Raw genomic sequence first — 14502 nt, 5'->3', positions numbered from 1 at the left:
AATGCTATTGAAATTATAAACGTGTATACCAATGTCGTATGTAACTTTAGAGAAGGTCCCTAAACTTGCGAATATTGAATATCCAACGTGAAACCAACTTTATGCCAGCTAGAAAGAGCCAGAAAATATATATATATTATACTGTAATAAAGGCTAGATTAGCACTGGATTATGAATTTACTTATGAAAATACCCAAGATGGCTTGAAGAACATAAATAAACTGTGTCATGTCGTGTGATTACTGTCTCCATGTTTAATCAGTTCAAACATTTCTATCTTCTTTTTATTCTGTAACAGGGATAACTGGATGCCTTTGTCCATATTAGGGATTTCCTGGAGCGTCATGAGTTCCATTACTTCTGTGAGGCATATGTGGAGTTTCTGAGCGAGGGCACCCTCTGGCTTACAGTATGAATGAAACAGACATTACCTGTGTTTAGCGCTTAGTAAAGCGCTCGCAGTCTTATTTTGGTCATAAATAGGAAAAATAACACTTCCCTCTTAAGAAATTCTAAGTAAATATATGATAGTTCATGTTTTTCTCCAGTGTATAGAAGTTTACTTCAGGAGTGTACCAGGTTTCATAAAAGGCTCATATTTCATTTTAAAGATATGGACTCGGTTGTTGATTTTTACTTACCTCTTGAAAAAGAAAATTACTGTCAAATGTTTTTATCATAAAAGTATCATATGATGTAAAGTTATAGGCTGCCTGCATGTTAACAAATAACCCCTACGTTCTTTTGTAAAATAATAGTGTTCTGTAAAATAAAATTAGTATTTGATATTATCATTAATTTTTTATATTATATATTATATATTATATAATATATATATTATATATTATATTGTTATTTAAAAAAATCATTAAAAAAAAATAACTAAAAAAAAATGGACACCACACCAAAAAAAAAAACAACAAAATACCACCATCCATCAGTGGTTCAACCGTAACGTTATGAAGCGATGAGGATACTTTTTGTACGCTAATTAAACAAAAATAACGGCTTTTTTTTCAAATCTACAGTGATGTGGGGACATAGAGACAGAGGAGAGGAATTGTTGAATAAAGTCGTTATTTTTGTTTTATTCGCGTACAGAAATTATCCTCGTCACTTCATAACGTTACGGTTGAATCACTGATGGCAGATGGAGTATTCTGACGATGCTTTTCATACTTTCCTGGACCTTGACAGTGTTATTTATTTGGCAGTCTATGTGACAGTCTCAAGCCTCCCGGTTTTCATCCCCAAATATCTTAATTGTGTTTCCGGAGACGAGCAAAGCTTTTACGGGTTTGGAACGACATGGGGGTAAGTGATTAATGACAAAAATTTCATTTTGGGATGGAGTATCCTTTTAAATCACAAATCACAATTTTAACCAGAAAAATTGTTATTCAATTTTTTTCCCAAATCGTGCAGCCCTAGCCCATAGTCTATAGAGTACATCATGAGTTTTTACAAGCATACCTTAAATGTGTCCTACAAACGAAGTGCCAAAAATGGCTGTTGAGATAGTTTTCCCAATTTAAACGGAATGGAGGCCAGAAACAATATTCGTTACATGTCGGCTTAACAAACGGATTACTTTACCCAGATGAACGACCAGGTTTCTGAACACTGAATGGCCCTGATGTGTAAAAATGAGTGATCGTTGGTGCAAATTTTAGATTTTTGGACTATTTTGAATGAAAGTTGCAGTATATTTTCATAATACTCTGAGCAGTTTTATATCAGAAGAATAATGGAAATGTTTGATTCCTTATGAAATGAACCCTTACACTGTGAAAAATACCAGATTTATGGTTCTCCTCCAGTCTTTTTGTTGTAAGTTTGAATATCTGCAGTGGCACTTTTAGTGGTGTGTGTGTGTGTGTGTGTGTGTGTGTGTGTGTGTGTGTGTGTGTGTGTGTGTGTGTGTGTGTGTGTGTGTGTGTGTGTGTGTGTGTGTGTGTGTACACATTTTTCTATCCCAGTGGGGACTTAAACCTGAATACACACCGACTCATGGCACCATGGGGACTTAGTTTGAGGTTCCCATATGGGAAACAAGCTTATAAATCATACATAAGGAGTATTTTGGAGAATGTAAAAATGCAGAAAGTTTTTGTGAGGGGTAGATTTAGGTGTACGGTTAGTGTAAGGGGATAGAATATACGGTTTGTACAGTATAAAACCCATTACGCCTATGGGGAGTCCCCACAAGGATAGTAAACCAGACGTGTGTGTGTGTGTATAAGTGCCCTCTGCAGAGGTGGTCTGTGTTGCAGGCAGAATTGATTTCCTGCTGTCCTTAAGACTGCTTGGCTGATGAAATGGAGGGGGCAAAAGGAGGGATGGAAGAGAGGAATAAGATTAGGAACAAAGGCAGAGAAGGCTAGAGAGATAAAGAACTAAATGAAATAAAAGGGAATGTGGGAAGATGAGGGAGACGGATCGCTAATGCTATGAAGTCAGTCTCTGCCTTTAACCCCCTTCACACACACACACCTCTGAAAGACTTAAATCTCCATGCTAACCTTTGCTCATTTCCATTATGTTTCTGCATTATCAGCCAGAGACCTGAATGATTTTCAGTGTCACACATTCATCTTTTAAGCCATCTCTCTAATTGTTCCACATTCATCTTTCTTCTTCTTTTTCTTTTTTACTCCCATTTGCTCTTTCAACACCTTTTTATTTGAATCAGTTGCTTCGTATAGCTTCTCTGTCTTTATGGAGAAAAGCGAAATTACTTTAGTGGAATGTGTCTGATTGTGACAGAATGAGAGAAAGAGAAATTAAGAAACTGAAAAAAAACTTAAGAGAGATCAACTGAAAGAACGTTTGAGAGAAAGTAAGAGAACGAGAGAAGGAGTAATAGAATGAGAGAAATAGAATGACCATCTGGAATTTTTTGTGAAGGCCAAAGATTTCCTCGCACAGATTTCATATTGGGTTTGTGTTGTTGGTTGAAAAACAGAAAGCTGCTTGTTTAAAAAGGAATTTTATGTAAGTTGTGCTTCATGCAGTTTTAATGATGTACAATCCACCTTTTTTTGTCTGTGGAATTTAATCAAAATTTTGTTAATGAGTTAATGTGTATTTTGTTAAATAGATAGAAGAGAGAAAGATGGAATAAGAGAAAGATCTAGGATGAAAAAAAGAGAACTAGAATGAGAAAAAAGAAGTTGAGAGGTTCATTGAACACAATAACTATACAATACAGAGCAGCACTGGCTGCTAGATATGCTTTCACATAAATACATATTATCCCAGTATGTTTTCTATACGCTTTTTCTCACCATGGTGACCCTGTGTCTGCGTGTATATGGAGACATCTTATGTAATGTAGATGGCCTCTATTTGTAACATAAACACTTCAGTCATTCACGTAAGTTCTTATGTGTTGTCTATTTTATGTTTTCTATTAATATGTTGTTCTATTTTTACATGCATCCTAAACTTTGTCAATATTTCATATTTACAGTCTTGAAAAAATAAAATCATGCTGAATTGAGAAAGACAGATTGAAAGAGAGCAGTCTTCACCTTGAAGAAATCGTAGTTTTGATTACAATGCATCTTTTGCCCCTGAGACCAGACAGCTCAAGTACACAGTAACAGTCTTTATGAGTGTTTGTGAATCAGGTATCTCATCTCACTGAGATGGGAGGCTGCAGTTTGGCTCATTGGCATTCTGCTTGATACTGTTTATATTGTTACACACTCACTTTAACTTGGAAAAAGCCATATAAGCAAACTTATGCTGTTGTTCAAGTGGGTATTTGTGGTCTGTAGAGGCCTACTGTTCTTAATATCTGGGGTGTTTTAAACACAGGCGCACATCCACTGGTGTACCTACTTTTAAATACAGACACACACACTCGCACTTCTTTTAGACAGTACACCCTGTACCCTCAGAAATCTGACCCATTTTAAATCCCTGTGCTCTCATGCATATTTGATTGCTGCTGTATGTAATCAAAGTGATTAATGTATGACCGTCATACCGTATCCATAGCTGCACGCTTATGTTTTACTTCATTATAATCTGTGGGTGTGTGTGTATATATATGTGTATATATGTATATGTGTGTGTGTGTGTGTGTGTGTGTGTGTGTGTGTGTGTGTGTGTGTGTGTGTGTGTGTGTGTGTGTGTGTGTGTGTGTGTGTGTGTGTATATACAGGTGCTGGTCATATGTGAATCTTGTATATTATATTCATTCATTACACACAGACTGATATATTTGAAAACTTCTGCATTCTTGGGTCTGGCATATCGCATCTTCCTCTTCACAATACCCCATAGATTTTCTATGGCACCTCAAACCATCACTGACTGTGGAAACTTTACACTGGACCTCAAGCAACGTGGATTGTGTGCCTCTCCTCTCTTCCTCCAGACTCTGGGACCCTGATTTCCAAAGGAGATGCAAAATTTACTTTCATCAGAGAACATAACTTTGGACCACTCAGCAGCAGTCCAGTCCTTTTTGTCTTTAGCCCATTCTGATGCTGTCTGTTGTTCAAGAGTGGCTTGACACAAAGAATGCGACAGCTGAAACCCATGTCTTGCATACGTCTGTGCGTAGTGGTTCTTGAAGCACTGACTCCAGCTGCAGTCCACTCTTTGTGAATCTCACATCACATTTTTGAATGGGTTTTATTTCACAATCCTCTCCAGGTGCGGTTATCCCTATTGCTTATACACTTTTTTCTACCTACCACAACTTTTCCTTCCCTTCGCCTCTCTATTAATGTGCTTGGACACAGAGCTCTGTGAACAGCCAGCCTCTTTTGCAATGACCTTTTGTGTCTTGCCCTCCTTGTGCAAGTTGTCAATGGTCTTCTTTTGGACAACTGTCAAGTCAGCAGTCTTCCCCATGATTGTGTAGCCTACAGAACTAGACTGAGAGACCATTTAAAGGCCTTAGCAGGTTTTGTGATTTAATTAGCTGATTAGAGTGTGCCATGAGGTGTCTTCATTATTGAACCTTTTCACAATATTCAAATGTGTAATGAATGAATATAATATACAAGTTTCCCTTTTTGAATGGAATTACACAACATAAGTTTGGGGTTGGTACAATGTTTTTTTTTTTTTTTTTTTTTTGTTTTTGTTTTTTTTATCCATCCTGCATTTATTTGACTTAAAATACAGTAAAACAGTAATATTATATAATAATATAATGTTAAATTACTGTTTCCTTTTTATATTTTAATGTAAATGCTGAATTTTTAGCAGCTTTTTAATTTTAGCAGATGATGGTTTTTTGCACGAGCAACATTTCTTATTATTATAAATGTTAAAAACAGTTTTATGCTGCTTAATATTTTTGTGAAAATTGTGATAAATATTTGTCAGGATTCTTTAATGAATAGAAAGTTCAAAAGAACAGCATTTGTTTGAAATGGAAATCTTTTGTATCATAAATATCTACTGTCAAATTTGATCAATTTAATGCACCCTTGCTGAATAAAATTCTCAATTGTATAAAATATATATTTTTTAATATATTATTTTAAATTTATATATTTTATTTATAACAGCTGAAACCCAGAATGACACACATCCTCTTTGGCCTCATTGTATCACTCTGTTTCATTACTCATTCCTCCTCTCCTCAATCCTATCTCACTTTATGTCTGTCTCTCTCACTTCCTGTGAGCATAAGAGGAAACAGTGTCCTCTGTTGGGTCATTTGCTTCCCCTAGTGCTGCTGTCAAGCAAACCACTGTGACTGATGGTGAATACTATATCCTATATTTATCCTATATACTGTACGAACACAGACTCATAATCTGCGTCTCACAGGTGCGTCTCAGGAGAGTGAGGTGGTGATTGTGGCTCCACCACGGAACTCTACAGTGGTCATGGGTCGTCCGGCTGTGATGGAGTGCATGGCTCAGGGTGAACCCAAACCTTTCGTATCATGGAGTAGACAGGGTAAGACACAAACACAAATATATTACACACACGAGCAGGGACAGATTAACGCACAGGCCTACTGGGCACGTGCCCAGGGCACTAGACCAGAGGGGGGCCCTGTTGAAATACTGCTCCTCCAGGAACGCGTTTTTAACCGTGCCCCCTCAGGATTTTAAGCAAAGTGAATATTGAATGCAGTTTCCAAAAGACCAAAAATGGTACTCGCTCGCTGACTGAATGATACTCTCTGGAGAATTCTCTCATCATAAACAAAGTGCAGATGTGTGTACGATGTAAGTAAGATATTCAATTCACAGTATAAACAGCTTCAGTAATTATAATAGGAGTTTTTGGGAGTGCTTGAACTAGACTAAATTTAGACTAAAGTTAATATTATTTGATAATGCAACTTTTCTTTGTTCTCTTTATGTACAATGAAAGCGTTATTATTAGTAACTTACAATGTTTTTATTAAATTTACATTAAATACAAAGTTAGTCATATTAAAAATATTTTATGACATGACACCAATCCAGTACAAGTTAAAAGATGGGTTTTATGCATAGGCTAGTAAGATTACACTAATATTAGGCTACTTTTCCCATAGCCCATTATAGATAAACTAACATGATCTATAAAGGTGCAAAATGTATTTACTTATATTTAAGAATCGTGATATTTTATGATATCATTAACAAATTTGGGAAAATTTCGAATAAAAAAGGAACAAAATTTCAACCGAGAGGGGCCTTTAATCAGTCCGTGCCCAGGGCACCGCTGTGTCATAATCCGTCCCTGCACACGAGTCTGTAGCCCGGTCTACTGTAACAGACTGAGAGTGCTGCTGTTGACAGATCTAGACTAACTGACAAGTTAAAGGTTTTTAGGAGTCTGCTCGTGTACCTGGCCTGTACTTTGCGCCTGAACTTGGCCCATAAACAAGAACATGTCAGCCATTCAGGATGGAATATGTCAAATTAAGATTTAAGAACTCCAAACCAGAAATAGTTGGACCCAGGCACATAGATGGAGTGCATATGCACACAATATAGATAGATAGATAGATAGATAGATAGATAGATAGATAGATAGATAGATAGATAGATAGATAGATAGATAGATAGATAGATAGATAGATAGATAGATAGATAGATAGATAGATAGATAGAAAATGTTTTGATTTTCATTATGTTTTCCACAAATGTCATAGGAGTAGGAGAGCCTAGTAGGTACAAACCCTGGTAGGTACAAAATGTTGAAACAATCATTGCAGTGCCTTTGAATAAAGCACTTAAACCCTTGATTAGGAGACATTGTGCTTGTAATAAGTGCATTGTTGTATTGGATAAAAGTGTCAGCTGAATGGCCGAGTTGTAATTAACGCTGTGTCCACTGTGAACTTTGAGTGCATACATAGAACAATGTAAATGAACCACACAAATTGTAATTTATTAGGTGAGCTTATATGTTTGGTCTATTAGACACGTGGCTCTGCTGCAGCAGACACCCCAACTACACACCCACCCTTCACCCTCACTGCCTCCATCAAGGGTTAATTACAGACCTCATTTTGTCCTCTTTCCCCCACAATAATACCAAGACTGTATAACTGAGAGCATTATTCTCATTAGGTTTCATGAAAAATTAACGAAATGTTGTAAAAATTCATGAGATGTCTTTTCTTCTTTGTTTGAGCACTAATGGCAGCTGCAGACGGTCAATGTCTCCAGTGCAGTACTGACCTCTGCTGGTTCATGATGTGCATTGTACACTATTAGAGTTGATTCAAAATCTGTGATAATTTTTTTGCCCCTCAAGCTGCTTCAGACACACAAGACTTTCTTTCTGGCGTGTGTCACAAAATGAAAGATGTTGTATGGACACTTTTTGATACTGTAGTGCTGCTTTTTGCATGCTTTATTGGAATATTAAACAATCGGCCCCTTCATTGTAATTGCATTGTAGTCAGATTTGAAACAACAGGAGGGTGAGTAATTGATGTCAATATTACAGTTCGACTTTCCTTTAACTATTCCTTTAACACCTTAACATTTTTATAAATGTTTTTAATAACATTTTTATTAATAGTACATGAGACTTGGATATAACTACAGTAGTGACATGGCTAAATCCTAAAATAGGGCTTTTTCAAGGGTGCTGTTTTTCATATGGACAGCTGTATACTTGAAAATTTAATTGTCCCTGCTTGCTCAGTCTTGATTGATTAATTTTTTTTTTTTTTTTTTTTATTTGCTTTCTTTTTACACAACCTCTTCTTTGGGATGCATAGATGGGAAGCCTATAGCTACAGATGTGGTTGTCTTGGCAACCAACCTTGTGATTCCTGACACCCGCAGTCACCATGCTGGAGTGTATGTGTGTCGTGCCAACAAACCCAAGACCAGAGATTTCGTCTCATCTCCTGCTGAACTTCGAGTACTGGGTAATTGTTTGTGTGTTTTCCTTTTAATGAATCCTAAGTTTTCTGAATTAATACTGGATACATTACTGAAGGATTGTAAATGCACCAAATATACAATGATTCTTATTGATTCAGAATCAGTGAATCAAACATTAGAGAAGCTGTGTACCTTATTTATCAAGCACAAAACAATTCATTGGCTAGTAGTTTTAATGGCTGTTAAGTTTTAGTTTTCAAATTTTCATTGTCCTTGAATATTTCTTCAGGAACTGTGTGGTTGCCAGTTTCTTTTTCCCTGGGTTATAAAATGTATTATAGAATCCCTTTGGCTTGTCACCATGAGTAAAATCAATACACTTTCTGGTAAAAAGAACCTGATGGTAAAAAGATGGCTGCTGACCTTACTGACTGAATGTAAAATGCATAAATGTTATATATAAATGGTATACACACACACACACACACACACACACACACACACACACCATGGTAGCAAAACCATTATGGCAATACTATTGTTTATTATTTTAGGTAGTGCTTACTGTCTCTGTGTTTGTCATGCAAGTTTTAGCAAGAAAGATACATATACCTATTGCCCTCATGCACAATGAGAAAAAGAAAATAATTGGTCACTGGAATAATCACAAGGATCAAGATCATTGTTTCTGAACTGCACATTTAAGTGGAATCTTCCATTACTAAACACTATCTAACAAGGTTTGTCAAAGATTGTTTGAACAACAACTCCAATGCTGTGTTGTGGTCAGACGAAAGAGAAAATTTGTGGCCATGTATACACTAAATGCAGTGCATACACTGACTGATCTTTTGATTTTCCTAAATGCTTGGGAAATGTAGACATTTCATAAAGAATAACTCATTCATAAAGAAGCAATCTCAAGCAAAAAACAAAACAGTCAAGAAATGTTCTGCATGGAAGTACAATATAATTATTCCTCCAAAAAATATGCTCCAACCTTTACGTTAAGAAGCCCCCCCCCCCCCCCCCCCAAGTTTCTTTAACTTTCTAAATTAACATTAACATAAGTTAAAGGAATAAGACACCAAAAAATGAAAGTTGGCTAAAAAATTTACTCGCCCTCAGGCCATCCAAGATGTAGATTAATTTGTTTCTTCATCTGAACAGATTTGCATTTTATCACTTTTTCACCAGTGGATCTTCTGCAGTGAATGGGTGCCGTCAGAATGAGAGTTCTGATAAAAACAATAACACAAATCGAGCAGTGGACTGAGTTTGAATTATTGATGTATTTATAATCTGTTTGGACTCTCATTCTGATGGCACCCATTCACTTCGGAGGATCTATTGATGAGAAAGTGATGTAATGCTAAATGTCTCCAAATCTATTCCGATGAAGAAACAAACTCATCTACATCTTCGATTGCCTGAGGGTGAGTACATTTTCAGCAAATTTTCATTTTTGGGCAAACTATTCCTTTAATTTATACATTACGAACATGAATAAAAAATATTATATTTATATTAACATTAACATACATTAATGGCAATTCATGGTACCTAATGCATTATTAAGTAGTTAGCAATATTTCTATATGATCCTCAATTTATGATCTTTTAAACCACTTCTCACTGTCTTCTTTCCTCCACAGCTCCACCAGTCATCCTCCAGCCCCCAGAGGCGGTGTCCCTGTCCCGGGGGAATACAGCTCGGTTTGTGTGTAATAGTTCTGGTGACCCTCCCCCTGCTCTGCGCTGGCTCAAGAATGGTGAACCGGTCCAATCTAATGCCCGGGTTAAGACTCAGAACCCTGGAGTTCTCCTCATCAACCAGCTGCGGCTGGACGATGCGGGATACTACCAGTGTATCGCTGCCAACAGCCTGGGCACTGCCTGTGCCACTGCCAAGCTGTCTGTCATCGTGAGGGAGGGGCTGCCTAGCCCTCCTCGTCATGTGTTGGCCATACCCCACTCTAGCACTTCTGCACTGCTCACCTGGGACCCACCTGAACATAACAGTGACCAGATCATTGGATTTTCAGTACACTACCAACGCACGGCAGGTGAGAGAGAGAGTGCGTTTCTATGTGTTTTATCATTCAGAAAGGGGAGTAAAGAAATACTGGATTTTTTATTTAAATAAAGCCGAAATACAATAAAATATTGTAATGAAATACTGGATGAAAATATGAAATGTTGTCTTGGCAAGTAAATGAAGTAAAATGAGTTTAAGTTGAAGAACTAAAATAACGCACTAAATCTGTACTACAAATTGAAACTAACAGAAATATTTAGAGGAAAATAAAAAATGACAAAAGCACATAACAAAATTATTAAAACTAAAATGATCTGAATGTAAATATTGCTAAATACTATAATAGTATAAATAATACTATAATAACACTGGGGTCATTTTAAAGAACATGAATTTGTTCTCAAATTTGACACAACTTTCTGTGAGCACTTTCCTGTTTTGTATACTGGAGTCCCTGTTTGACCTCCAGTGTTTCTCATTACACTAATGTAGCCAGCTTAAGTGGATCAGTCCACGTAGCTGTACAGAACCACAAGCCATATGTAAGCTCCACTGTTACTGATGGGGTTGCTCTTCTCTTCATTTAGAAACTCATACCCAAAGGATTGTCGTAAAACATATTTTGGCTATGTCAAATCTTGAAAAAAAAAAAAAAACAAATGTACTGTCTATTTGTGTGTTGACAGGCTCAGACAATATGGAGTATCAGTTTGCAGTGAATAATGACACAACAGAGCTGCACGTAAAGGAGCTGCTCCCTCACACAGCCTACACTTTCTATGTGGTGGCCTACTCGCTCATGGGGGCCAGCCGCCCGTCACTGCCCGTTACCGTGGAGATGCTAGAGGATGGTGAGCACTGACTAATGGGGAAAGGTCAGGTTTTCAATGCAAAGGACTGTGGATTGACTAATTTATTTGACACGTTTAAAAGTGCAGTTGGGTTACTGCCTTACTAAAGGTTACTTACACCTGAAGTGTGTTATAAATGATGTGTACTCACAGGCTATGGTCAGAAGCATGCTATTATACTACTTGTGCTATTTCTATTTGTTTACTGTGCAGTATACAATATGCACATTTTAATGCATGGAATACATGAACAACCTACTGTTTTCAACTATTACATTTCTATTTCTGTTAAAGTTCTGCATACAGTAATGCTTTGTGCAATGTGCTAGACTTGACCATTGCTAGACCAGTATGCTGCTTGAAATTGCAAACTGGAATTTGTCATCGTATTATTTTAATTTATTACCATAATCATAAACACACTGGTTTGTAGTGCAAATAGTTTTACTGTTTGCTGCACTTTTTTTATTTTTCTGGGGTCTGTTTTCTGTACAACGACGTAACTCACTGATTAACCATCATAGTACGATGCATTGTTGTGGAAACTAACTAGCCAGTCACGATTGTTTCCTGAACACAGTCACATATCCGTCGTTTGAACCACATTATTTAAAAAATTTAGAGCTGTTGTCTATGACGTCACAGGCATGTGGTGGATCAATAACTTCTACTAATTAATTGATTCGAGATCTCTGAGATGCTGCTCTATTGAACATGGCACCTGGCTAATTTACTATGTTTTGCCCTCTCTCATTTTGCTTTATTTGATGTTTAAATTCATCACGGGTTTCCTCTTACGTCACAATCCAGGGTTCCCTTAGGCCTTTATGCACATGCGCACTCTTCAAAAACGGTGCTTATTGAGGATGTGCTAAAATGTATTGATTAAAATGTATATATATTTAAATAGAATGGAAGATATAGATTGTACTACATGTTAGCTTGCTTATTTAACCCAATAACACAAACCACAAAATTACATATAACTCCAACCAAATAAACTGCTTCTAACCACAGGTCAGGAGCTGTAGTTCCTACCACTTAAGTTTGCGACGCTGTTTGTGAATGTTCATTTGAACTATGGTTTCGAGAAACACCAAATCGTTGAACTATGTTACAACAGAACTTGTGGCTTTTGGAAACGCACCCCAGGTTATTTACCTGTAGCACCTTTACACAAAATAGCTTACCTTTACATGGGAATATGAGGTGGATACAAATATTATCAATGTTCGTTCATATGGGTGCCCTCTGGTGGCCAGAGAAAAATAGAAAAATAAATTACCTCTCTGTGCAATATACACTAGGTCAGGGGTGTCAAACTTAATTCCTGGAGGGCCGAAGCCCTGCAGAGTTAAGATTCAACCCTTATTCAACACACCTGATCCAACTAATCAAGTCCTTCAGGCTTATTTGAAAACTACATGGTATGTGTGTTGGAGCAGGGTTGGAACAAAACTCTGCATGGCTCTGGCCCTCCAGGAATTGAATTTGACACCCCTGACCTAGGTGCATACTTATGCACTAATCTGTGCCATTTTGAAGTATTAATAGTGTGAGAGTGTCTTTACACTGAAAATCAAAAGAAGCCAATTTCAAATACCTGGATGATGCATTCATTTAAGGTAGGGTAGGCGATTTCAGAGAGGTTAGCAATAGCAAGCTAGCTTTGAAAGTATAAGATCCCACCCTTCCTGCGAGTCACTCTCCAAAGCCACATCTCCTCCAAAACACATGCACAGGCAGACCAGTGACAGGATGAGAGATGACGCTGGTGGAGTATTAAATGATTACTTCATGTCTCATTCACCGATGAGAAAACTTTACAGTACAAAGCGAATAATATTACAATAATAGCGCCTTCCATTCTCGTCCGGTCCGCAATAGCATGATGGAATGCGCTGATGATGTATCATGTCTGTGTGAACAATGTGCTCGGAGGTATGCAAATACATACGTTGATAGCCTATCGTAGCCCTTGGACCGAGATGATTGGACGAACATTTTATGGTCTTATGCCTTCTACAGACGATATAAATATATATAAATATATTTAGACCACTTAACTTAGTGAATACTATCAGGATGTGAAGAAACTTTCATCCAGCATAACAAAAAATGTTTTAGACCTAAATCACAGCTCTAAAACATTTGTATAGCCTAATGGTTAGAGATTTGGACTTGTAACCAGAAGGCTGCAGGTTCGAGTCTCGGTGCTGGCAGGCATTGTAGGTGAGTGGGGAGTGAATGAACAGCGCTCTCTTCCACCCTCAATACCCATGGCTGAAGTGCCCTTGAGCAAGGCACTGAAGCCCCAGCTGCTCCCCGGGCAGCTGGATATAGCTGCCCACTGCTCCGGGTGTGTGTTCACGGTGTGTTCACTTCTCACTGCTGTGTGTGTGCACTTGGATGGGTTAAATGCAGAGCACCAATTCTGAGTATGGGTTACCATACTTGGCAAATGTCACGATTTTCACTTTCACCTACCCTGCCTATAACTGAAAATATTATGCTGGGAATGTTGGACACTTAAGTGTTGCAGCATTCCTAATGTAGCGGAATGAGAGGGGCTATCAGATTTTAATGCTGGATGTTAAAATAACCTTATAAAATGAATACCCTAGACGACAGAGTACATTGTGCATAGTGTAAATGCATAGTGTGTAGTACATCATTTGGGGCACTACACTGTTTTGTAAATCTTTGTTTGCTTTGTGTTCTCCGCAGTTCCCAGTGCTTCTCCACAGCTGTCCCTGCTGAGTACATCTCCCACTGACATCAGAGTCATGTGGCTACCTCTGTCCTTGCACCTGAGCCGCGGAGCCATCACACGCTACCGCATTGACTACAGAGCGCTGGAGCAGGGTAAGACAGAACGACCTACTGACCCTGTGGTGTTATCTGTTATGTGGTGCCTCTCATTTGACATAATAGTCCGAAAAAAAAACTTTTTTTTTTTTAAATGGAAGAGTTAAAAAATTTATAAAATAAATTATATAGGAGAATGTGGAGGTCATACTTGAGGAGTAAAAAAAAAAAAACATAAGTTTTGTTCATATGCTCAGACTGAGCAAAAAAATGCATTTTGGTGCAGTTTCTAAAATATTTATATGGCCAAAAAGTAAGATAAAATTTTGATGGCTTGTAATGTAAATCAGTGATATCTCCATAACAGTACAATAGACTACTTCAATAAATATGCATGTAATGCATTGAAATACAATATTGATTAAGAGATGTACAAATAAATGTTTCTCAAAAGCCTGATGTATCATATTTGATACATTTTTACATGTTTTTT

General features: G+C 37.4%; 1 protein-coding gene across 1 annotated transcript in view; it reads left to right on the top strand.

Moving 5' to 3' along the window:
• LOC109079510 (immunoglobulin superfamily DCC subclass member 4-like) overlaps positions 1–14502 on the top strand; it is a 73117-nt gene that overhangs the window by 40643 nt on the left and 17972 nt on the right. The window contains exons 5-9 of the mRNA XM_042760099.1: positions 5800–5931; positions 8204–8356; positions 9968–10378; positions 11037–11201; positions 13929–14066. Of these exons, the coding sequence (XP_042616033.1) occupies positions 5800–5931; positions 8204–8356; positions 9968–10378; positions 11037–11201; positions 13929–14066 (999 nt within the window). The remainder of the gene's footprint in view (positions 1–5799; positions 5932–8203; positions 8357–9967; positions 10379–11036; positions 11202–13928; positions 14067–14502) is intronic.

This window comes from Cyprinus carpio, chromosome A7 (assembly GCF_018340385.1).
Source record: "Cyprinus carpio isolate SPL01 chromosome A7, ASM1834038v1, whole genome shotgun sequence".
Taxonomy (NCBI): domain Eukaryota; kingdom Metazoa; phylum Chordata; class Actinopteri; order Cypriniformes; family Cyprinidae; genus Cyprinus; species Cyprinus carpio.
The sequence above is the reverse complement of the archived record's forward strand: the minus strand, read 5'-3'. Positions and strand labels throughout refer to the sequence as shown.